General features: G+C 39.6%; 1 protein-coding gene across 6 annotated transcripts; it reads left to right on the top strand.

Moving 5' to 3' along the window:
- The first annotated feature begins 61 nt into the window (after positions 1-61).
- On the top strand, positions 62-14,167 carry LOC102217906 (gamma-parvin). Of its 6 annotated transcripts, XM_014473643.2 has the most exons (13): positions 316-1,566; positions 2,575-2,688; positions 3,431-3,495; positions 4,430-4,532; positions 4,668-4,811; positions 6,377-6,492; positions 6,567-6,622; positions 6,724-6,758; positions 6,861-6,922; positions 9,292-9,360; positions 9,473-9,574; positions 10,245-10,317; positions 13,156-14,167. In XM_014473643.2, the coding sequence occupies exons 1-13, from the start codon at positions 1,389-1,391 to the stop codon at positions 13,227-13,229; spliced, it is 1,191 nt and encodes a 396-aa protein (XP_014329129.2). In that variant the 5' UTR covers positions 316-1,388; the 3' UTR covers positions 13,230-14,167. The 6 variants fall into 6 exon arrangements, with proteins under 6 accessions (XP_023201246.1, XP_023201265.1, XP_023201226.1 ...); XM_023345478.1 differs by lacking the exons at positions 316-1,566; positions 13,156-14,167 and adding an exon at positions 62-257 and having other exon boundaries at positions 10,245-11,020; XM_023345497.1 differs by lacking the exons at positions 316-1,566; positions 13,156-14,167 and adding an exon at positions 165-257 and having other exon boundaries at positions 2,532-2,688; positions 10,245-11,020.
- The last annotated feature ends 8,625 nt before the right edge of the window (positions 14,168-22,792 follow it).

The raw sequence follows: 22,792 nt of genomic DNA, 5'->3' as shown, positions 1-22,792 counted from the left end.
GCCACATCCTCTCAGTTGTGCTTGTCTTCCTTTTTGACCCTCAGATGAGTTTTTTTTTTTGACAGTTATCTGCACTTGGGCCTGTTGATCTCGCAGATCTCATTAGTGTCTCTTTTCAGATCGTAGCACAGCCCTCCAACTTCCTGCACCCCGGGTTTTAACGCATTTCTTTTTTGGAGTTAACGTCTTGTAGAGGGATCATTTCAGCAGAATCTCCCCCGGTCTTGTTGTGGTTGCTCTCAGGGAGCCAGCTGAAGGTAAGCTTATTCAGAAAGTCTTTATGTTTACGACCTTGTTTGAAAGTTGCTGTCAACCTCAGGAAATAGAAGCCACACATACATAAAACACATGTGGGGTGGGGGGGGGGTGAAGAAAAGTTGCTCACGGAGGGTTTCCTCTTTGTTCCGGATCCAGGAAACTACAGCTCGACATGCTTCATGTCATGTCTGTTTTGTCAGGTTGTGTGACTTTGGGCGTTCGCCGTGCTTTGTGTCTGAAACCGTAGGGGTTTAAAATATTCTGAGGTAGAGGCAGAGCCATGCGACCCTGCAGGGCTTCGTGGTACCAGAACTCTGCTGTGTGTGCTGCTGACAAAAAGGAAGTGAGCAAACCTGACATTTCCTATTTTGGTGTAAAGAGATTCTGATTAGATTTTGTTGTTTTTTTAAGAAACCACTACCTGTTTCAGACCTTTTGGTGGAAGTCCACAAGTTGTCAGCGAAAGACTTTTATAAGTGGAACTTATAGAGTGACTCTCAAATGTTTTCACAGCCCTCGTTCATAAACTTCAATGTGTCTCATCAGGGCTTTTGCATTGGACCAACACCAAGTACAGGAGCATTGTGGATGGAAAGAAACTAAAACTTTTACAAGAACATTTGCAAGTCTTTTAGGATAAATGTCTTGCTCAACTTACTTGTCACTTTATGTGCAGAGGGTTGATTTTGTCATGATCTGCGGTTGTTGGTTTGGACCCAAAAGCAGAGAGGTGAGGCAGCCACTGAGTTTGATGATTTAATGAATATTTCTAGCAAATACAAAAGTCCAGGCAGCACAGGTGAGCAAAAGGCTAGGAGCTCAATCACTGGCAAATATTAGCAAAACAACAACAAGATGTGCGACGGTTAAGACGAGAATACGACGGGGGACACAGACACAGGTGGGATTAAATACACAAGAGGTAATCAGGAAACGTGAGACACAGCCGGGAGCAATCAGGGCAGACATGACAACACAGACACTAATTGACATACAGAACAAAAAAAAATCCTCACAGAGTTGTAGTTTTGCAATACTCTTTGCGTTATTGCATAATGCACTGATAGGTCCTTCACAGACCGTTCGTTTGTCTGGAGTCTAGACAGTTCGGTTCATTTGTGGAGGTGTGAATGCGCAATCAAACTCTGACGCGGACAGAACAAAACGGCAAACTCTGGTTCTCCTACAAACCTCGGTCTCGTCTCGGCTGGAGAGAACTCTGGCGTGGCACGGATCCATATGTGAATGCAGAGCGGACCGGAGACCGCTCTGAAAGCAGGAAGCGAACTACAGCACGGGGTATTCTGGGTAAATACAACCAAAGCAAACACTAGTGGGAGAAATGGCTCGCGGTCTTTTATCAATGTCAAAAGAGAACTCCTACAACCATCTTTGTTTAAGAAAAAAAAAATCCTCTGAACAATGTCTTGTTTTGAGGGTTTGTGTCATTTCTTTTAGTGATTCTCAGTGTTCTTAGTGCAGCGCCACCACAGGCAAGGAGGAGAACTGTTTTTTCAAAGGGTTTGTTTTGTTTGACAAAGTGAGGTGAAAACGAACAGCAGCCCCTGAAAATGTAACAAATGTTGCAGTTCTGGTCCCCAATCGAATCTACTGGAATATCAAGTGTGAAAACACCATGAGTGACATCTGAAGGGAGTTGGTTGAAATAGGAGACTTAACAATTATACACTACTGCCATATTCCATAAATTCACAACCAGGTTTTCCCCAGAAAACTTGCTAAGCTCGGTGGTTGGGTGCTAGCGCAATCATTCATCCAGCGGCCCATTGTGTTTCTAAATGTTTAAAGTTAACAGGAAATTTTAAAATATCACTTGATAGTTATGTGTTATTGAAAGATTGAATATTAATACCTGAACACCAAGGTCTTAAAAAATTTAAGCATAAAAAAAGGCTAAACATAAGTAAGTAATGTTTAGCATTGAGGGGAGCACATGTAAAGTCTGGTGGCCCACCAGGCTTATAATACACTGAGGGAAACACTGTGCAAATAAAATGCACTAAAATTTGTGGTGGCAATGTAAGAAAATGTGAAAGAAAAAAAAACAACACATTTGCAAGATGCTGTAAACATTTCAACCATAAGCTGCCTGTCAGTAGAATCAGCATCCTCCCTTCCAGCAAATCGATCCCCAGCAGAAACAGGCGTCAGTTTGCTACAAACACATACTAAGCTATTTCTGAAAGAGGGACTTTCTTCCAACACCCCCGATAAGAAGTGTTTCTTCATTCTGCTGCCGTTTGCATGTTCAGCTCTTCCTCAGACGGTGTGTGAGAGCCTCTGACTCCTCTGCAGATTCTTGCCAACAGTTCAGCAAAGTGACCGAGCCGGCCAGAGGAGGGGAGATGGAGGCCGCCGCTTTCGAGTACCACAGGAAGGAGGAAGACCTGGAGGTGGAGTCTTTTCAGGGTATGTGTGTCTTAAATGAAGACACGCCATTAAACAAAAAACTCTGAGTAAAACAATACTAATTAACAATTTAAACATTATTATTAAATAATTTCAAAATATACTGTAGGTATTACATTTTATTCCCTTAGAATCACAAACTGGAGTTTCCCAAACAGCTTGAGGTTGAATAACAGTGAAACATTTTCAGCCAAACATAAAAAAAAAATTCAGGCAAGTGAAAAATCCACATAGATGAAACTAAAAGTGTAATTTTTCTATATTTCTCAGTATGAGATAATAACACATAATTGTTTTCTAATTAAACTTTTTTCTACTTCTTTGTCATGGGTACTAGTAACAGTGAAGAGTGGCATAAATACATTTTTATGTCTCAATAGGTACAAATATAAAAGCATTTCCACAGCCTTCTGAGGTTGACATATGATTCCCTATATGATATATTTTCCATCTTGTTCCTTTTTCAGGCCTTAATGGTTTTATGAGATGTTTTGACCCTCGCAACAACTCCTGACTGCATGTGAAAACAGCGGTGCTGATAGTAAAAGTTGGCCGAGATTAAAAGGCTAAAAGGGAAAATAAAAGTCGAGAGATGATTTTCAGGAATCAGTCCCTTTGGTCCTTTTGACCCATTTATCCATAAAGCACTTAAGTGTATTTTTCCAGCCAAAAAAAGATTCCTGGCGATGTAAAAAAAAGATTACTGAAAGTCATTTAATAAAACGTCTTCACTTCTGCGCAGGAGAGAAGAGGAAGCTCATCCAGCCGACATCCTTGAAAGACCCCAAGCTTGAAAACCTAAAGCAGGTAGAAGATAATTTCTTTTCTTTTCTGTTGATGAAAAGACTTTTCTCCGACACGCAGTATTTCCTTGCACAAGAATTTTCTTTGCCTTTTTGTAATTTCATTATATAACAACCTCAAACTTTGGGACATTTTTATTTCATTGAGATTTCATGTGACGGAGCGACACGTGTGAATTGGAAGTAAAAGTCATCAAAACGCTTTTCTAACTTGAGATTAAAAACTATGTGAAACTACATAAGCTAATGCAAATGGATGCCGTACTTTTCTGAATTTTTTTGTAAGTAAAAAAAAAAAATCATACAAATTTTTTTTTTTCATGTCACATTTTCTTGTTAACCTATCTCATAAAATCTCATTAACATGCATTGGGTTTTGTGGTTGCAACATGACAAAATATGGCAAAGTTTAAAGGTTATGAATTGTTTGCAACGGTATCATTAGATCAGAGCTTTGTAGTGTTTTAACTGAACATAAATATATGCACTTTTGCATATGAATGTATGGTACCAAACATCAATCATACCTGATAAGAGGGAGAGGGGGAAGGTTTAGTGAAAGTTTAATGAACATAATTATAAGAGGTGATAGGAGACAGATCAGACTGTCTCAGTGGGGAGTCTGACGGATCGCAGTTTAAAACCCTTTGTCGCAGATAAAAATAGCAACTTAAGTATTTCAGGCACATAATGAACCCTTAAATCAGGAAAAAAAAATGCAAGTGAAACAGCAGATTTTTCCATACCTGTCCATTTCATTCTCACGTCGTTTCTGAGAATAGACAAAGCTCATTTAAAAAGCAGCTAGGCTCTCATGCTGTTATCTTTTCTTTTTTTTCTTTTTTTTCCCCCATTTGCTGCATTGGTAAAAGAAAAACGTTTGTGAGAAGATGAGGCGTTTGATGTTTCTGACTGTGTGATTAATTGTGTCCTGAGAGGCCTTGGTGGACTGGATCAATAAGACTTTGAAAGCAGAGCACATCGTGATTCAGAGTCTGGAGGAGGATCTGTACGATGGACTGGTCCTTCACCACCTGCTGGGTGAGCTATAACACGCTTGATGTCCCGTTAAATAACTCAATCGTGATTTCAACAGCCGGATCGAGAACAAATGAAGCGGGCAGTCCCAGAAGCTTAACCCCGAGCTCATGCATAACGTCTTCCTGGTTTCTGCAGCCAGATTAGGCAACGTGAAGTTAGACGTGGAGGAGATATCGCTGACCAGCTCCTCTCAGCTCCGTAAGCTGGAAGCCATCATGACAGAGCTGGACAAGATGCTGGGCGTGGAGGACAGCTGCCCGATCAAATGGGACGTCAAACGTGAGTCAACGCAACTCGACTTGGATTCGGCAACAAAAAGCAACAAGTGAACAAATGTCCCCTTCTGGCACCGACTTCAGCTTCGTTTCACAGCAGGCTTTGGTGCTAGCTTGAGGGTGCCGTCTAAGCTCACACCAGCTGGAAGAAATTTAAAAAGGGGGATCGAGTTAGTTTGAGAAAAATAAGACCAAGAAAACATGGGAAATTTTCCCAGATTTCATAAGCAAAGGATTATCTCAATGTGAAATTTGTGCGCACATATTTCTATGCCGTGTTCTTTTTATGATGACGTGACCTTCTGATGATGCAGAACGATGTGACTCTCAATTTAATCCAGGTGTTACAGAAAAATCTGTGACCCATCATTTTCTGTGACCGCAGGGGGCGGTAGTGCAATTATCCTGCCCAGAATAATCTGTGACCAGTGTGATTTTAGCTATTTGAGGGTAAAATATTATTATAAATACACCCGGATTGTAGTGATGAGGTGGCAGAACTCTGAAAAATTGTTGTTTTAAACTCTGATATTATTTACAGGCCTGTGCAGTAAGGTCACAGATTATTCTGACCAGAATAATCTGGCCATTTCTTAATCTGTTACCAATTTATTAAACGGCCACAGTTGGTTTGCATATTTTAATGACAGCACATAGGGATTCAATGCGATGGTCAGTGTTGACCCGACCCTCAAATACAAAGTAATTACATTACATTTTCTCCGTCAACGGCTTATAAAGGAGCCATGAATCTTACAATCCCAGCTGTATCAGAATTTACCCGGTATTTGCACCCTATCGCCCCCTGCGGTCACAGAAAATGATACGTACCAGATTTTTCTGTAACACCTGTTTTGGAAAATGCAGCTCCTAAAAACGACAGGTCTCTTTCAGTTTGAGTGTTGCTTGAATTCAGACTGGTTTCTCGGCAGCCAGAGCATGTTGATACCTCAGCAAACATTATTTTGCCATATTTTCCCCCCACAAAAGCTGGAGACAGAACAGTTGTTTACCCTTTTCAAGACCAGTGAAGTGCAGTTTACTGTCTATTTGTTTCATTTTTTTCCTAAAGGCATGATTCTCAGAAATAAAGATGAGGTATTAATACTCATAACAAATGTGAGGTGACTAATTTTAGTTAGTTAGCTGATTGCTGGCCTCCTACCTCAGACAGTACTCTGGCAATAACACCAAAGTCCAGTAGGTTATGCTAGCTGACAAGCTCACTACCGTTAAGATAAAAGCTATGCAGCTATTTCTTTGTATTTTATGCACTTACACACCGTACCAAACAGACACGTTTTCAGGGCATAGAAAGGATACAGGTATCAAAATATTACAATATGCTTAATATGTGTCCCTGGTTTCCCTCAGTCATGAAGCCGTTTTTGAGAACATCCCTGAATGTCGTTCTCCAAAATTATCCTTTTTAGTTGTGCTTCCGTTTTGTTTGTCCGAGGTCCTTTTGGTTTATCTTAGTTGCCACACAGTATGTTGTTGAGATCTGTCACATCAGTCCAAGCTGAAAGGTATTTTTTTTTGTTTTGTTCTCCATTGTTTGTCTGTCAGTCATCCACAACAAAGATCTCCTAGCCACCATTCATCTGCTGGTTGCCATGGCAAAAGCTTTCCAACCTGAGCTCAATCTGCCGCCGAATGTGAAGATTGACGTTGTCACAGTAGAAGTAAGTCTTTTCAGCCCCGGACCTGCCTGGTGAAATCCCCACACAGCTTTGGCTAACTTTTCATTTTCACCCAGGTGAGCAAGAGCGGAATCAGATCTGAGGTGCAGACCGAAGTCCTGACAGAGGACAGGCGAGTGGATTTCTGCATCCTGCTTGTGTCTTACTTTGATTTCATTTTTTAAAAAATCAAACAAACAGAAGTCATATTACATTTATTTTCCTTTTCTGTAGCAATGCAGGCTCAGACTCCTCCGGCTATCCTGAAAGTGAGTGAAAGTGGTCAGAGGTTGAGCTGATGTGACATCTTGAATGTCATCCAAACGCCATTAAAGCCTACAAACACATTTTTTTATGTCTCACCAACCCAGGGGAAGATCCCATTGAGCAACTGCTGAAGCTTGAGGCTAACAAGGTCAACACAGTGAAGAAGGTAAAAAAAAAAAAAAAAAAGACGACAGGAGGAGATATTCTGGCATTGTTCAAGGTGTTGATGATCAACTTTAGAGATTTGTAAAGATAATGCATAAAATGCATCTCATACTGTGTGGGCTTGTGGTCCACACTTCAACCTTCACTACAGTGAACAAGTCTGCTCAGCCCTGTCACTGTAACATTTAATTTAGGGATTATACCATGTTGCAGATCTAAACTGCAAAAAGTCCAGTCAATTTAATATCGCATCACAAAAATAGGCCAACGAGAAATTAATTGACCGTTGATTTTTTAATCCGCAATGTAAAATGATCTAATTAAAGCAGAATGCTTTAGTTAGCTCCACAATTAGCAATGCATGTGAGTATCAGTGATCATAGGTATGTTAGCTTTACTTACACTCAGTTGATTAGGCGAGACAAGGCTGGGCATGTTTATTAGCACAGCGTGATCCATACACAAGGTAGTTCAAAGTGCAAAAAACTGTTCAAGAAAAAGATAAACAAAGCAATACTTGTAATCATTTAAAGATGACATAAAAATAAATAAACAGGAAAATGCACATTCAGACAAGATGAGTATAATTTCCTTGACCCACAAAGCTGTCTTACCCTGTTGATGTCAGCCAGTGACGGTGACTGGTGACCTCCTCACCCGGCGAGTCAGGGCCGTGATAAAAGCGGCCTGACATTTGCCCACTTTGGTGCATCGATCCTTTCACAAAACACAGGGAGGCAGCAAAAAAAGCGCCTTAATCCGGCCTTGAAGTCTTTTGTAAGAGCTAATAATGCTACCAGTCCTGATTTAAAGAATCCAATAGTTTCTGGACGTCGGGCTTACAGGGAGTTTGTTCCAGAGCCGGGGAGCGTAGAAACTAAATGTTGCCCGCGCCGGTCCTAGCAACACTGAGTTAACAAGTCTCTGAAGACCTGATGTGTCTAAAAGGTTCCCACGAGACGTTCAGGTCCAGCACCATTCTGTGTAGTTCAATAACACCATTTAAAAATATATCCTTTTACTAACAGGGACTGGGTGCAATCCTGTGGTGTGATCCATTTTCCTGGTGCTGGTCAGGACTGTGGCAACCAGGTTTGGGTTAAGCTCTGATTAATTTTCTTACATATGCCGGTGAAGGCACCATAAATATGACTTAACCTAGTGAAACAAATTTTTCACTTTGCACCTTTGGCTTTGTAGGTCTGGGTCTAAAACCACACCAAAGTTGCTTGCATGTTTTGTTATTTTTAGCTTAATTGGATCTAGTTGAGTGCTGATCTCAAACATCTCATTTTGGATACCAAAAAGGGGGAAAAAAGCAGACTAAGTGACTATAAGGATCGTATAAAATAAAATGTGTCATCAGCGTAGTTATGTTAAGCAAGTAAATTTGTAAATAAACGTGGCCAGACGATGGCGCCTGGAGGAACACCGCATGTGACTGGTGCTCACTCAGACACAGCTTTTCCAAATGACGTAATGAAGTCTTGATTTGCTAAATTAGATGTTTAGCAGTTTCACAAATACCCATCAACTGCACTGTTTGCCAATATTTTACTGCAGCAAATGAGCACTGAGATCCAGTAAAGACAGAAGCATTTGATGCAAAACTATGTCCTTTAAAACATTCTAAAGTTATAATCCTCATACTGCTTGACCTACATGTTTATACGATGTACTGTCATAGTTTTGTCTCTCTAGAGAGGAAATACCCTGTTTGTCGTATCAAGCAGCCGATATTGTGAGGCGACGCTGTCATTACTTGTAGACCAATGCCCTATTGACAACTTTAGATGAGTGTCGCTGGGCTTTCTCAACAGGATTGCCTTCAAATCTCCAGGTATTTCTGAGTCCAACTTTCAAAGGACTACTTTCATTAACATTCTCTAATCTAATCATATGTACATTTCAGTACAAATAGAAGCCATTAAAAGTGAACTAATTAGAGGTGCCTTCAGGATGCCAGCAATGACCGGCATTTTGATCCTTCACAGGTTTTACTTCTAAGAAAACAACGCAGATAAAAGGCAAAGAATATGGACTTGGTGGTTTTATCGGCAGAGGAAAATCACACTCTGCCTGTTGCCTTAGTTTTTATTGGCTGTTTATTTTGCTGCCATTCAACGTACTACAATTAAACTTTGTGAATTTTAGTGACTTATTAGCCAAGTGTCTCTTTTCCTTCTCTGGTTAATTTTCAGCTGTTTGATCAATTTATTGGGTGACTTTTAGTAATGGCTGCACACAATAACAGATGCTGCTTTATTATGAGCCTGATTACATAATCCCCTACTGTCACTCACTCTACAGTGGATGGCTTTGGTGATAGCACCTTTACTTACTCACTTTCTTCTCAACTTCCACTTTCAGGCCATCTTACACTTCGTCAACCAGAACATGGCAACCCTGGGTCTGCAGGTGGCTGATATGGACAAACAGGTTTGTTTATTACAGGCTGCCGAGTTATAAAAATAGACCCGACGTTTAGCTTTCCTGAGATTTTATCGCTGTGCATATGGGCGAGATCCAAAGCCCCGTGTTTCTGTTCCAGTTTGCTGATGGAGTGATATTGCTGCTGCTGATTGGTCAACTGGAAGGCTTCTTCATCCCGCTGGTTGACTTCCACCTGACCCCTGTTAGCGACACTGAGATGGTGGGGGATATGTGATTTTTAAAGTTTGAAGTCTTCTTTTCATTAAATTTCAACATGTTAACATAATTTTTTTTAATATTTAAAATAAACAATAAAGTCCTTCACTCTACTAGGATTTCTAAATACCTTTGCTTTTATGTATCTGATTTCTTATCTCACCACTCAAAACCGGGCACAAGTGCCTATTATGATGCATGTTTTGATCAAATGTATTTATGCAATTAACATCATAAAGCACTCATGCCGTGCCAATATCTTTGATCTTAATTTACATTGGGCCAACAGGATGCGGCCTGTGAAGGTAAAACCTCTTTTATCTGAAATATGACGGGTTCATGAATAATTCAACATCTTTCCTCTCAGACATATAGACGGTAAAATGAGTTTAAAAATCATTTAAAAACAATCCAGAATATATCTTTGTGCCTGATGTTTAGTAGTTGTATGTTAAACACACCTGTTACCAAGAGTTGGAGGATTTTTAACAGTTAATATCAAAAACACAAGGCGTGGCTGGAACTGCAAAATTAAATATTGATGTTATATCTGAACATAATTTGTAATTAAGGAGATAAGACAAGTTTTAAACTACATTAAATGTAAATGACCATTATTTAAACTCACTTTGATTAATATGTCATATTTTTTTGTGCTTTGCTTTGGACTGCAGCTTCATAATGTGACGCTAGCCCTGGATCTCCTGGATGATATTGGCCTGCAGCTGCCCAATATTGAGCCGCAAGGTGAGGAAAATGACGCCACTTTCCAGAGGAGCAAAAAGCACAATCTCAACACATATTGGCCTGGTGGCAGAAAAATTTACTGTCTGTAAAATTACTGCAAACCGAGTCAGATAGCTGAAAGCGCCCCTGCTTCAAGACAGCAGTGTCAAACTAATTCATATTATCTCCTCTATCAGCAGCATTTATCCGGCTGAAACGGGAAAAGCTAAACATTTGTGTGTTTGTGTGTCAGGCGGGACGCTTTGTCCACGGTGGATTTAATCGCTGGAGTGGAGGGAGGGATTGACGGTGTTTCACAGGGAAAAGATGAAATTGCTCAGGGAATATAAATGAGCGTGGCTTGTGTCTTAGTATTTATACCTGAAGATTATTTTCTCTGTCTCAGGCCACTGTCATTCCTTTAGAGAGGAGCAGCAGAAAAGGACAATGTTGTCTTGATGTCCTCTGATAGGAAAAGGGATTTAACCCGGCTCCTGCGCTGTAGGAGCGTTTGCCTGAGAGGAGGAATCTATATTCATGAGCCGTGCTATCCTGGATATAACTCAGTTATCAGGCTCTAAATGTTGATTGTATCCATGTACTACAAAAAAAATTAGTGTCTCTTAACTCCAATTTGAAAATTACGGTAGATAATATATACTATCCATCCATTTTCTTACACCCTAATGGGGGAGAGGCTGGGTTCACCCTGGACAGGTCGCCAGTCTGTCGCAGGGCAACACAGAGACAGACAGGACACACAACCATGCACACACACACTCACACATCTAGGGAGAATTTAGAAAGAAACATTAACCTGACAGTCATGTGTTTGGACTGTGGGAGGAAGCCGGAGAACCCACGCATGAACAGGGAAAACATGCAAACTCCGTGCAGAAAGACGTCGGGCTGGAAATCGAACGCAGGACCTTCTTGCTCCAAGGCAACAGTGCTACCAACTGCGCCACTGTGCAGCTAATATATACTAATGATACAATTATAAAACCTCTGAATATGAGTTTTTCATCCAGCAAAAAAAAAAGATATTTCTCCTTTTGATGCTTTCAACCAATTTACAACACGCAATGCATAAAATGGCAAAACTGGACAATATAGTACATTGGACGAAATATTTCCTGTTTTTGGTCAAACTGGGTTATCAGAATAATTTCTATTAGCAAAATGGCAGAAGAATTTGAGATTTTTAGCAAATTATTTTGTACTTTTTTTCCCAAATTTAGCAGAAATATGCCTGAAAATAATTTGGGAACACACAGAAAGCAATTTTATAACTTAATAAGTTTCCGATTAAGGTTGATGAATGCAACATTTGAATTAAATGGTAATGCACCTGAGGATTTCAAACTCCGCTTTGTTACATCATGGAGCAAATCTTAAAAATATCAGGCAAAAGATCAGAAAGGGAATTATGGACCTCGATAACTCCGGTTCATTGTGGGGGACAATTTTCATCCGTTAAAGTATAAAAACCAGTCGGTAATTATTGTGTCTCACAAATAAATGTGTTGTGGTGTAAAATGTAGCTCGAACTGCAGGCAGAAGCTTTTCATTGAACCTCATTATCCACGTTGACACACGTTGCCGCTCCGAGTGGAAGAAGCCATTGCTCTAAAGGAAACACAAAAAGCAGAGTTACAGTTTGCAGAGGCACTCATTTGGAAATATTGAATAAATATCTACTTTGGAGTAGCCATTTCAAAACTCAGATCTTAGCTGAAGATTTTTAAGCAGATCTGAAAAGGTGTGTGTGAACAATTCAGTTGTTACCGGTCTGGAGGAATCAGCCAAAATTCCTGCCAGCAACTGCGAGAAACTTCGGGAAGGATACAGAAAAATTACACTAAATCGATTTGCATGGCTTTGGATGGCATCACATAATATTGTATAACACAGCAACGTAATGAATCTACTAAAATTTGACCTCTTCATCGTCCTGTGCAGTGTAGTATTTAACCAGCTTATGAGTTTTTATTGCATTGAATGTAGTCGCACAGTAAAACACTGCAGCAAATAATATTGTAGAGAATATCATTAGAATATTAGAAAAATATTTAGGATATTTTTATAGTACTGGGTGTTTATTAACATAAAAATCTTGCATGACAATATAAACCACTGGTTACTCTCATGCGTTAAATATAATCAGTTGCTGTGTAACTTTTTTCACTGCAAATATAGGAGAACAATGAAGTAAGGAAAACAACCGATGTATCGGGACCTGAGTCCATCAATACCAAACAGATTGATTTGGTATTGATCCAGCAATTGGTATCGATGGATACAAATCCATCAGTAACCTTTCCTCTCTGTAGATCCGTCACCGACTGGATTATCTTCTGGCTGAGTTTCAGCTTCCCTCTTACAGGCACTCAAACTCGCCCATGCGCTTCTCCACCGGACACGCACGGCGCCTTTTCAGTTTTAAAACAAATTCCCGGCACTATAACTGATTATAGTGACGATTAATCTAAGCCCAGAGGTAGCAGTTAATTTAATTCATTTTTACAGTCTTTTTAAATAACGCCATAATTGCTGTAATGAAAGGAGGAATTCCAGGAGTAAAGGCCTTTAAACAGCAGCATGCCGTGCGCGTTAATTAGATGAGCAGGCGATGGAGTCAATCTTAATGTCTCGTTCATTCACTTATTGAGTCCCACCAAGGAAAGAGGGCTCAAATTTCTGCCTAATGGCTTTTTCTTGTCCCCCTGATCTGTTGACCTGCCTGAGTGGATTGTGAGAGGAGCTATTAGCTAAAGTCCACAAAGTGTCGTCGCAGTCACACCGCTTCGACTTGGCCTGGCTGTTTACGTAACGTTTGTCCCGTGAATATTGTGACAGATATCGTCTCTCAGGACGTCGCCGCCACCTTGAGGGTCCTTTACGCCCTGTTCAGGAAGCACAAAAGGAACTGAGGGAGGAAGACGCTGGACGAAGACGAGCCGAGCTGCTGAAAAATCAACAAGAAGACGGGAGGGGAAAGTGTTCACTGTGTAATTTATTGCTGTATTTTTGTTTTTTGGGTCATACAGATTTAGACAAAAACAGTGGGATCAATTTTGGAACATTTTTAGCTTTTATGAATAAGGGCATTTTATGTAGTATAGGCTAAATGTGTGGTTTTTTAATATATATATTTTGTAAATATATTGAGAACTCAGGTTGAAAAGTAAATCTTCTCTTGATTTAAAAAAAAGTATTAAATTTTACTTTTATTAAATTGGAGGACAGCAAATACTTCAGTGTTGGTGGCAGCAGGAAACTGATTAGGCGAGTCAGAAAACTGATATTTCTTTAAGACTGCACACCTGACGGAGCCCCAGGTAGAGAAGCGTGACTGAAGCAGCTGATTGGAGTCAGTTTATGCAAATAAAGCTTAGCATCCAGAAAACTGCTAACATCTGACTGGCATCACAGAAAAAAACAAAACACAAAAGGCCTGCAGCAGAAAATTAAAAAAGGAAAGAAAGAAAGAAACAGTCATTCACAGTTTAGACCAGATTTTGTTTTACAGGTTTTCCGTGCTGAAAAGTATCAGTGATGTGCCGAAAATGATTTTTTTTTACTGTTGCCACTAAAACCTTTGCAAAGTTTTGTCTATTTTTATATTTCTGAATGTTATTGTGAATAATAAATTTCTCTGACAGTGACAGTACCATCAACATCAGCGATTAGAGTTTTAAATCTTAACCGCAGATGGACGACTAACAAGACTTGCTGTAGATAAAGAAATATTCAAGGTACGACATGTGGATGTAATTAACTGTAACGTAATTGACTGCATAAATATTAGGCCATAATTGTCCTTGGTTGTGTTAGTAGTTCAATAAAGCTTCACTTCCTGGTAAAACAATTCATAGTTTTCATCTGTCTCCTCTTATATTTCAAATTCAACCTGAAGAAATTGTTTATAATTGTTGCATCACTCCCAAAAATGATATTGATGCTTCCTCCTGTGTTGCTGCTAATGTAATCTGTATAAAACTCATTTTCACACCCAGGGTTGCTGCCAGGAATGTTGGGCCCCATGACAAAAAATTTAATTGGGCCCCCCTTCACACCTGCTGTTACAGCATCTTGAGCAGTATTTACTGCTTGCGAATTTAACATGTAACAGTCCACATACAGTATGCAAATAGGTTGCTTAATTAAAAAAAAAATTAGTTTTAGTTTACTGAAATGTCTCTCCCCACGAGCAACAGTCACAGGCAACGTGCAAAATATATATGAACCAATCCTGACTTCTCAAAAAATGCTATGTAGCCTGTCGGTCAGGGGCCCTTGGAATTGTCCTAACTTTTACCCCCAATACGGCGCCCCTGTATATGGATGAATACATATTAGTGGGTTAGACATTACGTGATTTATCGTAAACCATACATGCGCCATTGCTGTCCATTAGGTCAGAAATATCGGTGGTCAGGGAAATACCACAATCACGCAAAGAATCTAAAAAAAGGACGCAATATTTAGCGGTTAATTCAACCCCATGACAGCCATACATAACAAAGTTCAAGGGTTTCAGATTAATAAAAAGAAGAAACAGTACGACTACAATAGGCCTTCGCAGCGCTTAGCTGCTCGGGTCTAATTAATAGCAGTTTTCTTTCCTATCCAAACATTTCGTATGACACTAACACATACGGACAAGTTCCCAGGTATTTGACGTGCCGTTGTTTGGGGATTACAGAGCTACAGAAATGATGTTTGATGTGCTATTTGGGGGAGTTATGTGACACGCCATAGTGTGAAAGTCAGAGAAGATTAACGTCTTTCAACTCTGCATGAAAATCAGCAAAAAGGTCACAAATGCAGCCTGACAACAGCTTCTAATCCATCGGGAGGAGTAATGATCATTTTCAGATAAACGCAGAACTCTAACTACTGCGAGGTTCACCGGATTTCTCAGCGTTTGAAACCGATTGTAAAGCAATTTGTAGGAAGGCAAACAAAAATAAACCTCTGGATACATGGCAGCTGGAGCCCATCCAAAAATGTCGACGGGATACATGAGTAATAATATCTGTCTCATGTCGCAGCAAACAGATGCATTTCTCCGTGGACAAAAAGTGGAACAGAGCCAACAGAAGAAGATCAACAAATAAAATGAAAGAAAAACTGACTGTAATTATTATTAAACTCTTGCCCCCTGGGAAAAGAGTGAAAACATGTTGTTCTCTTGAAAAAATCACTCGTTGCTCTACTTTGCTCTTTTAACAGAGGAGTGCTCTGCTGCTCTGGTGTTTCCAACGTTGTGACTTTCTGCAGCGACATCTTCACGAGGCACACCAAAAAAAAAAACCTTCCACAGCCGCTGCTGCTGCTGCTGCCGGTCTCGTCGTCTGCTTTTGGTAACAAGTGCACAAGTCTTATCTTTTATATTTGTATGTGATTACAATTTTTCAATTTGAAGACACAATGACTGGGATTAGAGACGGGCAACCGAGTGTATAACAAAATCCAGACTTGGAAGCAGTTGGTGCAAAAAGCAGAGAGAGTCCTTGGTGTGAAGTCGCGCGACCTTTTTTTTTCTCTCTGCATGTCATTTCATGCCGTTTTGTCCTGAAGAATGACAAAATCTTTTATTCTAATCCTCTTTGCTTCTGTCCAGTCAATTCAACTATTTCTGTTGGCTTACAGTGAGCTGCGAAAGACGACTTTACGTGCTTTTTCTCATTGATAACGTTATTTTGTTGGTGTTTTATTTGATGGCCCATCACAGGGCAGCGGATACTTTGTAGAAATGCTTCTTCAAGAACCGCTGCAAGTTCTTTTGTGTATGTCTCTGCTGGCTTCTGACTTTCCAGCGTAGCTCAAGCTCAGACAGATTGAAAGGAGGCTGTGTGTATGAATTTAAATCTCCAAAACTTGCCATATATTCTCAACTTGATTTAGGTCTGGAGATCAAATGGGTAATTCTACCTAATGAATATGACTTAAATCATATTCATTAGGTATTCATGCTGCATGCTAAGCACCGCTGTATAAAATTATTAAAGAATATCATCCGTTTTCTTTCTGTTGCTGCTCTCAGGAGTCATTTGGGAGGTGATGATTATGTTTTACATACAATCATTTCAGAGCTGGAGGCGTTGAAGGAGGTGTGTCTGAACAGCAATTAACTGCAGCGTCGATTCATTAAATACCAGACACCTGAGGTTTCAAAAAAGTGTTTACAGATTTGTGTTAAACTAGGCCTAAAAGCTCTAGATAGTCAGACAGACAGAAAAAAAGAAAAAGTGAAAGACAGAAGGAAAAATAAAGAGAAAAAGGTGCCTTTGCAGAAGAGAGTAGTTCACATAAACAGATACTAAACACATGTGGCTGTTTTATATAAGTTTTAGACATGTTAAAAAAAAAATCTGAGTTACAGCTTATTTAATGAAAACATTAAAACCTAAAACCACAACTAGACATTTTCAGAAGAAATGTAAAAGGGGCCTGCTAAAGCGTGTGTGTCAGCTGGAAACCAGCGTTCTGATGGTGAAAATTAGCAACAATGCAAAGGTAAACTAAAATGCAGTCAATAGCATGTGGAGAATCTATACCATTAATTTTATCATGGACTTACTCTTACTTAGTAAAGTAAGTCCAAACATTAGTGTATAAGCTAAAATTAGCCAAAATGCTAAGGTTAGCTTAAATGCTGTCTGTAGCATGTGACATATCACCACCATGTTGATCTACATAATTGACTTAATCTATTCAGTATGATAAATATAGCTGAATCAAAGGGCAAAGGACAAGTAAAATCCTTTCTTTTGTCACAATTAGAGGGAAAATGAAGGTGCAGCTGCATCCATCAAGGCAGGTGATGAACTAAGCATTCAGAAATTAAAAATGAGGCGGGTTCAGTGGGAGGCAGTGTGAGGTGCAGAGATGCTGTGCTAAATATAAAACCTCTGGTAACTGCAGATAACTGGTAACTCGCTTGCGCCGAGCGAACGGAGGTGATCAGCGTTGGCGGCGAGTTGTAAATTATTTTATTAACCTTATTGTAAATTCTTTAAAATAGTTAGGATAATGTTTTCTTTCCTGCGTTGTGAAGGCGACATGCGCAGAAGAGAGCTTTGAGAGAGCTGATCTATTGTTTCCACAGCAACGACCAGAAGCAAGACCTCGCCCACAGTGAGCTCCAAACAGTTTGTTTAATCTCAACGTTGCATCACGCAGGTATTTCTGGTGTTGTTAAGATTAATATCCAGTCACCATGTCTCTTTTGGTCGTGGATTTTCAGTTACTGCAGGAACGAGAAAACTCTTTTGACGGGTTTCTTCCTGAAAAGGAATTGGTCAAAGCAAGCTCTCAAGATCAGAGCAGAGTCTTCTGGGAAGATTCTTCCAATGTTCCCGATGAAGAAACTAACCCAGACCGGGAAGTTTAAAAAACTAACCCAGACCGGGAAGTTTAAAAAACTAACCCAGACCGGGAAGTTTAAAAAACTAACCCAGACCAGGAAGTTTAAAAAACTAACCCAGACCGGGAAGTTTAAAAAACTAACCCAGACCGGGAAGTTTGCCTTGAGGAAAAGAAAGTAGACTTGTGAAATCACAGCCATTTCTTTTACAAAGATAACATCACAAAACGGTACTCAAGCTGAAATCACAGTCCTTGGGAACAATTCTTACAGTGTTCCCAAGAAAAAAACGAACCCAGTCCTGGAAGTTTGCAGTGAGGAAAACTAAGATTCAAATGTCGCTTAGATATGAGTTCGGGTCAGCGTCACAGATCTAACCTCTGGTTCACCTTTACAAAACTGTAAGGCTCTGAGTAAAAACAAGTGACTCCACTTAATAAAATTCCTCATAAATATTTATTTATTGAAGTGGTTCTCAATACAAGTTATGTTTAAATTATAACTTAAGTTGCCCTAAACTTAATTTATTTTTTGTTTTTGTTTTGTTTTTCCTTGTCCTGGACGGCTGAGAACCTATAAATATGTAGAAACCGAGTATCTGGGAAGTATCATAAGTTAAAGTTAAGGGTCAGCTTCAGAGTTTTCTAGAAAAATATTCAGATTTTATTTTGTGGCTTTAAAGGCTCTACATTGAAGACGATAAGAAATAAAGGTATACTTTATTTTTTTTTTGTCTGCTGCAAGAGCCCCTTTGCTCTGGGCTCCCATACAGAGCTGTGGGCTAGTGCTAACGCTCAGCCGCTCCGTCCTGTTTCGAACTCTTCTTATCATAGTAAGAATTAGAGAGTTAAATATAACTAAAATATTGGCTACCTTCGACAGAAAAGGGAGCTAAGTCTATGAATGCAATGTAGCAGTTTTGGTAGTTTTGATTTCCAAGGCCTAACGAGGCAGATTCAGCCAAAGTAATGAAATAACAAACTGCAGTCTGATTTTTATTGCTAATGTGTTTCTTCCTATTGAGCAGTGAAAGTAAATAAAATGTGTTATATGTTTTTTGCTTTAAGTATTTATTTAGTGGAGGGTTGTTAGCTGTGCTGCAGAGCCACAGCTAACAGCTAGCTCCTCACTTCAGCGACTCAGAGCCGGTACCGTTCAGCTGCTACACTTTGTTCTAACAATGGTAGGGGGGGATCTAAAAATTTATTCTTATTTTTTTTCTTAGAGGAATGGCAGATTTACTTGTTTATTTGTTTCTATTGCCTTTTTATATTGATATTGTTTAAATACAAAGGTTTGTTTTATGATTGATTCCCCACATATCACTGATACCATTGACGCTGACATTAGCATTTTGGCTAATTTTAGTTTATACACTAATTTTAAGATACTGAATAGAGAAGTCCACGTTAGTCAACTTGCTTGTGATTCTCCACGTTATTTAGTAAATGTTAGCTAAGCTTAGCATTGATGCTAATTTTTACCTGATGCTAATTTTGTAGCATCAGAACGCTGGGTCCCAACCGACGGGCACACGTTTACGGGCCCCGTTTAAATTTCTTCAGAAATTGTCTAGTCTGCACATACAATCCCAACCCAAACAGGTGACATGGACTTTTCACCTGTTTGGGTTTTAGGCTAAACCATCAGGTAGAAGCAGCACTGGGCTGCTGAATGACCAGGAGACCTTTACTTTAGACAGACTCCAGTACTAAAAGGTGGTGATGCAACATAAGAACCGCTGCTGCAATCATCATCATCATCATCATCATCATCATCATCATCATCATCATCATCATCAGTGTTTCTCTCTGCAGTAGTCTAACCCGTTTAAGTAGATTTTGAAATCAACTTTATTCCATCCACACAACTGCAGACAACCAGAGGCATAAAAATGTGGGATTATGTTTAATTCCCTTTCTCTTCAGTACTTTATCCCCGACTCTACGTGGATATGCTGCTCCGGTTTTAAAGTCAGTAAATAAAGGAAAACTGACTCGGTTTGTTCTGGCCGTCTCTTCATAAGACCTGCTGTGTGTGATTCCTGCTCGTCTCGTGACGGGCAGTGCTGTGTGACGTCTGGTCAGCAAACATAAACAAGGCGTTGCGTAACCAGCGGCGCCACTCGTGGTCTTGACTCATGGAGAACGAGGAGAAATCTGGGAAAATGCCACAGTGGAAATACATTTTCTTTTTCAACTTGGGTTGTGTGCGCAAGGAAGGGATGTAAAAATGAATTCAAACATTTTAAGTGAGTCCATGTGTAACTCCTCGTTGATAACTTAAATTAATATTAAAGCTCAATCACAATTAGTTTATCTAAAATAAAGTTGCTTTATGTGTTCAGATGCAAATACAGCTGCCTACTGGGCACACCAAATTTAGCCAAAAGCAGTTGCTTTATGTAACATTGTGATTTCTTACCCCGTATGAATATATTAATACATCTTCTTAGAGATGTTTCTGTTTCAGTGTAAACTCACTCCTACTCAGGACCTGCAACAAACACTATTAGATGGTAATTTGCAACTTCTTATTGTGGGATAACAGAAATATGTCTTGGTGAGCTGCACTAAGTATAGGTTTACTATTTGTGACTCAGTTGTGAAATATATTGCTATGTTTCCTGTCCATTAAATATTCTTTGATTTGATTGTCGGTGCTCTTTGCTGTTCTCCCAGTTGCAATTAGCCTATGCTTTGAGCTTTATACATCTACAGAGTGCATTGTTTTCTGTTATTTTTATTAATTTATTTGTCATTACGTTTAGAAGTCTTGTCACAGATACTCAAGTGTATTTAGATCTGGACTTGGACTAGGCTATTCTAAGATATTTTGATGTTGATTCATTTTAGCTTGGACTGTATCTTCAAACTTGTTGTAGTGCTGGTAGATCTCTAGCCTTAGAAAAGTTGTTTCTTCTAACAAGTGTTCAGATTTATATTACCTTCATCCATGTCTCCATCACCTTGGATCAACTTGATTTATTTGTTTGTTTTGGGACATGTGACTGGAGCTGCTGCGTTTTTATTTGAATAAAATGTTGAAGGGCAAGGATTAGCTTCCTTCGACTTTATAAAACACGTTGGGATTTGCGGTTGTAACTTCATAGAAAAAAAAAAAAGGATATTGCTTCAGAACCAAAATCTACAAAAAGTGAACAAATGGAATTGTTTATTTATATAAATGAGCAATCAACAATAAACAAGCACTACATGAGACCATCAGAATAATTAGATAAATTTCATCTTCGGTTACATAACATGTATGCAAAATATAATCCATCAATTCCAGTTTAAAAAAGGGAGTGGGATTTTATTAAATCCGTCTCATTCAGTTTAAACATCATATTCTAGACTGCCTTAGTATTTTCAACTGAATCTATATTTTTTAAACACGATGAATTGTTAAAATGAATTGTATAAACTCAATAGAAATCCCTCCTCACATCTTTTTGTGGTGTCATTACATGACTCCACCACTATGGCGACTTTACCAATTACTCCACATCTCTATTTTGAACATCAAAAGTCCATAATGCTGCTGATTGAAGATCATAACTTGAAACATATGACACACATCTCCAGATATACTTTCCAAGTGTTAGAAGTACAGTAGTTTATCTGTGTATAATAAGTCCGGTTCGGGGTAAGGCTGTGTGCTGCATCAGATGGATCTTAATGTGGTGTCAGTGTCACTGAAGCTCCGGCTAAAGTAGGCGGGGTGTTAAGGAGCCGAGGTCTAATGGAGTTTTAATAGATAAATGTTGGAAGGATGTATCTGTGGCTCTGCAATAACAACAGGATGTGGAGATCCAGACAATGGCTTTTAAATGGTGATGGATGGGAGCAATTTGTTTCATGAGCAGGAATAGGAAGAGTGCTCATAACTGGGCAAGCGGGAAGTTAAAGGACTCAGATGGATTGGCGTGGTGGTAAAGATGGCAGCAGGAAGAAAACAGCCTCGCCACCTGAACCTGGGTCTTCATCTCTGGCAGAGTTGGTAAAAGTCAGAGCTTATTAGGAAATCCTCCACTGGACTTTGTTGAGGCGATGATGGAGAAAGCTTTATTGGTTGGGTTGCAGTTTGTTGGAGGCAGGCGGTAGCAGGTGTCTGGTTTGAAGCGAGGTGTTGAGTGCTCATGTGGCGTGTCGCTGTCTGTCTGCTGACTTTTTCACCCTCAGCTCATTGCTTTAATGATGTTGCCATGTTGGCGAGCTCTGAGGCTCTGTCCCCGACCGAGGGCCGCTGGCTAAGTGATAGATGCATCATTGCGTAATGTGGTGATTAATGACGAGCCATTGAAGATAAATTAATTGTGGGGTATATTAAGCTGTAAAACCAAAACCTAACAAAAGGCAATGAAATTAAAAGGTTAGCAGCGTCTGGGTGAAAGGTATGAAAAACTTTTCAATGGTGTTTTAATAGAATCATTTGCATTAAATTTCCACAGCACAATGACAAAAGTATCAGCGAAATTAGTTTAGGTCTTTTAGTTAGGAAAATATGTGCTTTTTTAAATTAAACATTTCTACATGTATCATAAAAGAAAATGCATTCATCTGCTCTGTTTTTGTATTTAATCAAGAACTCTCTGATTTTAACAATTGCTTGATGATCTGCAGTGTAATTGTGACAAAAAGAGAAGAACTATGCAAAAGGGTGAATACTTTGTCACAGCTCTGCTGTTCTTGTTATGATTTAGTTGGCATGAGTGCTCCACTTAGGAACGTGACTTCCTGCTTTATCTTCCTGATTAGATGAAAGTCTAGATCTGCTATTAGATCAATCCTTAGCATTTCCCGTGGAGGAAAAAAGGCTTGCTGTAACTGGCACTTCTTGTCTTGCAAGCGTTTGGCTCGGTGCAAGACGCCAGCTTGCAGAAAGCACTCGGACACGACACCACACAAGGTGCAATGTGGTCTGGCAGCGTGATACTGACAGAATTAATGTCAATTAGTGACACCAGAACTGATGAGCCAGTGCCACTTGTCCTTTTAGCGCCCAAATACAGCAGTCAAACAAGCTGCTAACAATGCCGCTACCTGTTGGATGGTTGCAAACTCTTGTTCTTTCACAACACAGGTGTTTGTTTCTTCATATCCAAACGTCATGATTGTT

This window comes from Xiphophorus maculatus, chromosome 2 (assembly GCF_002775205.1).
Source record: "Xiphophorus maculatus strain JP 163 A chromosome 2, X_maculatus-5.0-male, whole genome shotgun sequence".
NCBI lineage: Eukaryota > Metazoa > Chordata > Actinopteri > Cyprinodontiformes > Poeciliidae > Xiphophorus > Xiphophorus maculatus.
The sequence above is the reverse complement of the archived record's forward strand: the minus strand, read 5'-3'. Positions and strand labels throughout refer to the sequence as shown.

Bases quoted from the DNA above. Each gene is read 5' to 3' on its own strand.
- LOC102217906 (XM_023345458.1), top strand. From the start codon at position 1,389: ATGCGCAATCAAACTCTGACGCGGACAGAACAAAACGGCAAACTCTGG. The intron at 1,567-2,574 runs GTAAATACAACC...ACTCCTCTGCAG, and splicing joins TACAGCACGGGGTATTCTGG to ATTCTTGCCAACAGTTCAGC. The intron at 3,496-4,429 runs GTAGAAGATAAT...GTGTCCTGAGAG, and splicing joins AGCTTGAAAACCTAAAGCAG to GCCTTGGTGGACTGGATCAA.